The sequence below is a fragment of the Gekko japonicus genome, unplaced genomic scaffold, assembly GCF_001447785.1.
Source record: "Gekko japonicus isolate JY-2015 unplaced genomic scaffold, Gekko_japonicus_V1.1 scaffold422, whole genome shotgun sequence".
NCBI classification, from domain to species: Eukaryota; Metazoa; Chordata; class Lepidosauria; order Squamata; family Gekkonidae; genus Gekko; species Gekko japonicus.
In genome coordinates, this window is record NW_015174855.1 from 379,081 (window position 1) to 383,486 (window position 4,406).

The 4,406-nt window shown below is 41.5% G+C and overlaps 1 protein-coding gene across 1 annotated transcript in view; it reads left to right on the forward strand.

Moving 5' to 3' along the window:
* Positions 1–620: 620 nt before the first annotated feature.
* LOC107121661 (lipase member M-like) overlaps positions 621–4,406 on the forward strand; it is a 21,981-nt gene continuing 18,195 nt past the window's right edge. The window contains exons 1-2 of the mRNA XM_015424627.1: positions 621–731; positions 3,138–3,298. Coding sequence (XP_015280113.1) covers positions 3,203–3,298 — 96 coding nt within the window. The 5' untranslated portion in view covers positions 621–731; positions 3,138–3,202. The remainder of the gene's footprint in view (positions 732–3,137; positions 3,299–4,406) is intronic.

Sequence of the window (4,406 nt, forward strand, 5' to 3'; positions counted from 1 at the left end):
AATAGATAGTACAAATAAATATGCACAGGCTGCCCTTGAAGACAACCCAGAAACTTGCTAGCTCTTCCCTCCGATGAATTTCCTTTCCACTGAATTTCACTGTCATTCCCCTTCAGTTTACAAATACCAGGCTGTGAAGTGAGAGCTAAACAGGTTGTGTGCATTACTTTTGGAGGAGTATGCCTTTTGTTTCCAAGGAATCTGACCTCCGCCATTAGTTTCTCATGTGACGCAATGCATAGTACACATGACTGACATTGTTCTGAATGATTATCAGCAACTTTTGAATGCCCCCTGAGGCCATTCAGGTAGAGTTGTTTCCCTGTATCACCCTTGACAATTCAGAGGGTAGTTTTACTTGCATGTAGAATTGTTCTTGCAAACAGTTTGTGCTGAGAACTGAAAATGTCATGAATAAACTTAATATGAAGAGATGTTAATAGGTTCTGTATGGTAGATTTGGGATTTACTGACTGATACTGAGCAAGAAAACAGTGATGTCACTGGAGTGCACACCCTGAATTAATAATATGTTAGCATGGGGTGTGTGGGGGGGGAAGCCCATGAGTGAGAGAGAGACTGTAGGTATATAAAAAAGATTGATTAGGGAAGCGATGGCAGTGAAACTTCCAGAAGGTAGTTGTCTCTGTACTACTCCTGTTAACGGAGGACTGTCAACTTTTCATTCCTTCCAGCACCTGGTCTCCTTCCAGAGCAGCTAGCGTACTCCGGTAATATCTTATGTTTGATTGATGCAGCCTTTTGGCACACCATTTGCCACAGAAGAATGGTATATTGTTGTCACTGAATTACTGTGAGCACATCTCACAGTGATCCTTCTAATGGGTTGAAAAGTCTCTGGATGCTAATATTGTATATGCCTGCTTATTTTTCAAATGGATGAAATATTATTTTTATTAAGGGTTTGTGGAATAAGTCTGCTTCTAACCTAAGATGAAAGCAATCATCTCTAGGTTATGGGAGGGTGGATAATGAGATAATAACTGTTTCACAGCTCCATCCTATGCAGAGTTACTTTTGCTGAAACTGATTGATTTTAATGAGTTTAGCCTAGGCTACCTCTGCACTGAATCACACTTGTGACTGTTAATGTAGCTGAAATGTAACGGCAGCAGTTTTAGCAAGACAGCTTACCAAACTGAATGTAAAGACATTTGTCAAACTTTTCAAGCATCTTTACTATTAAGAAATATAAGGCATTGAGGAGCCAAGATCAGACCTTCTTGCTCAGCATGTTATTTATCCAGCAAAAGTAGCTGCAGAGACTACTCGTGGTCCATGTTAGCAAGAGGTATCATTGGTCAGTTGTCATGACATCGTGGCCTTTTGAAGAACCCACTATTCTGAAGCAGCACTGAGTACAGTCTGTGCATTTCCCTGGATGGTCGATTAAGCCTGCTTACCCTTCATGCCACCCCTTACCATGGAAGTCACCACCACAGAGACCACCACAGATGGAAGCAGTGGCTCCAGGTTTTCTGACAGCTGGGGGGGATGCATGACATTGTCTGTTGTTGACACACCTACTTGAGCAAGCAGGAGCAGCGGGAAGAGGGCAGGCGACAAATGGGCCCCTGTAGCTCCCCATTCTAGTGGATGCTAAATGCTCAGGCAGGTGAGCAAGAAACACTAGTGAGCAGAAGCAGCACCCACCCTTCTCTTACCTAGTTTTGCTGTATTTAACATGGCCATGCCTGGAAGGCCCCTGAATCTGGCCAGAACTGAAGTAATAGGATGGTGGGATTTATCTATTTTCCTGGTCCTGTTTCCCAACTGAAAATGCAACACCCCTGGCGTTTTTAGTGCTGGTAGAGAAAAACACACACAAGAATTGGTATGTGCCTGTCTTTCCCCACCTTCTAGTGATGCTGAAAGCATCAGGGGTGGGAGCATTTTTAATCAGGGAAATAGTACAAGGAAAGAAAGCCCTGTCCAATTCCCAGCATTTCTCATTGCATACTGCACATCCTGGGTCCATTTTTCATGGCTAAATTAAACACTACGATCATAGATCCTGAACATCAAGTGTCATTTGGACCCAAAACTTACTGAAAACATTTAGGAACAAACTAAATGTTAGGACTGTGAACAGCAAAGTGACAGTGAGTGGTTTCAGTTTGCACAGAAGACCAATAAAGGAAATGAAGGAAGAACTCTTTTCTTGCTATTCTTCCCCAGCTGCTGTTTTCTCACTGAAAGCTATTGTAAGGGTCCCCATATCTTTTATTTGATTGGTGGGATGACAGCCATTAGGAGGGGCAACTTGAGCAGACAAATGGCTAGTAAGGAAAGACTTTAAAATTCCCTTTCCTCCACACTGAGTAACAGGTAGTTTGGGCTGTAGGCAAGTAATAGTAGAGTTTCAGAACCAAACTGTACATTATACAGATGGAAGACACATGACTGGAACTCCTGATGTACTTATTATTGCAAACTTTCCCAAATCAGGGGTGCAAACTAGGGACTAATGGACAGGGTGTTCAATCCTTTCCTACACATAATTTCCCCATTCTACAGTTACTTCTGGAAGCACATGGAAGATTTTTACTGTAGGACAGGAACAGATGGGAGAAGGCAACCCATAATGATACCACCATTATGGAACTGTATCCAAAATGGAGAGACATCCAAAATGGAAATGGGGAAATGGGTGATAATTTTAAACAGTAATTTTTATCTAAGGTGTAGTTATAGCTCTTGTATGGACCAGACACATTTAATGGCATTATGATAAGAAGCCATAAAATTTGAATTAACTCTTTGTGTAGAGTATATATGTAACCCTGACTGTTCCCTGGAAGGCCAGATAATGAAACTGAAGCTCAAATACTTTGGCTACCAAATGAGAAGGGAGCACTCACTGGAGAAGACCCTGATGCTGGGAAAGATTGAAGGTCAAAGAAGACGGGGACGGCAAAGGATGAGATGGTTAGACAGTGTCATAGATGCAACGAACATGAAATTCAGCAAACTTCAGAGGACGGCGGAAGACAGAAAGGCCTGGCGAGATCTTGTCCATGGGGGTCGCGAAGAGTCAGACTCGACCGTGCAACTGAACAACAAAAATGTATGTAAGGGTGGTATTCATATAATAAACATATCTGCCTGTTTGTCAGTTTCTTCCTCTAGGAAACTATTATCTATGAAAATCAAACAACACTTTATTTAATACAGAAACAAAATGTGGCAGTTCCTCTTGGTGTTGTATCTGGCCCAAGGATTTGCGTCTTCAGAATGCAATAATACAGATGTGAATCCTGAAGTATACATGAATATTGTAAGTTTTAATTTATTATTGGGGATAAGCTACAGTAAACAATATCACAAATTGAGTCTTCAGTACTAAAATGGAGTTATCAAAAATGGTCCGGTTCTCTTTCATTCACCTATCTCTTCTTTCAGTAATACTAATAAAGATGTCTTAGGACCTTCAAACACATTGTGGGTATTTCAGAAACTTGGTGGGATGAGGAAAATCAGTGGGACACAGTGATTCCCGGTTATATATTATATCAGAAGGATAGGGGCGGGGGGAAGGGTTGGAGGTGGGGTGGCTCTGTATGTCAGAGAGGGTATAAAGTCCAGAAAGATTGAGAGGCTAAGAGAATTGGATTCGCTTCTGGAAATTCTGTGGGTTGAAATGGGGGGGGGACTTAACACTGGGAGTTTGTTATCGCCCACCAGATCAAAAGATAGAGGAGGATTGTAAAATGATGAAAGAATTAAAGATAGCAGCTAGACAAAAACACTGTGTCATAATAGGTGATTTTAACTACCCACACATTGATTGGGTGAATATGTGTTCTAGTCGAGAAAAAGAGATTGAGTTTCTAGACACTCTAAATGACTGTGCTATGGAGCAGATGGTCACAGAACCTACCAGGGGAGAGGCGACCCTTGATTTCATCCTAAGTAACACTCAAGACCTGGTGAGAGATGTAAAAGTGATTGCACTGCTTGGGAACAGTGATCATAATGTTGTTGAGTTCAACATTTGTATAAATAGGGAATTGGCCAAAAACACTGACACAACCACTTTTAACTCAAAAAGGGGTAACCTCTCTGATATGAGGAGACATGTGAGGAGGAAACTGAAAGGAAAAGTAGAAAGGGTCAAAACCATTGGGGAAGCTTGGAAACTATTTAAAACCATGATTCTAGAAGCTGGAAAAAAAATATTCCGCAGGTTAGGAAAGGCATAAACAGGTATAGGAAAAAGCCTGCATGGTTAACAAACAGAGTAATGGAAGCTGTAAAAGGTAAGGATTCCTTTAAGCTGTGGAAAGCTAGTCACAGTGAGGCTGATAAAACGGAACACAGGCTATGGCAAATAAAATGCAAGTCTGTGGTCAGGCAGGCAAAAAGGGAATATGAGGAGCATATAG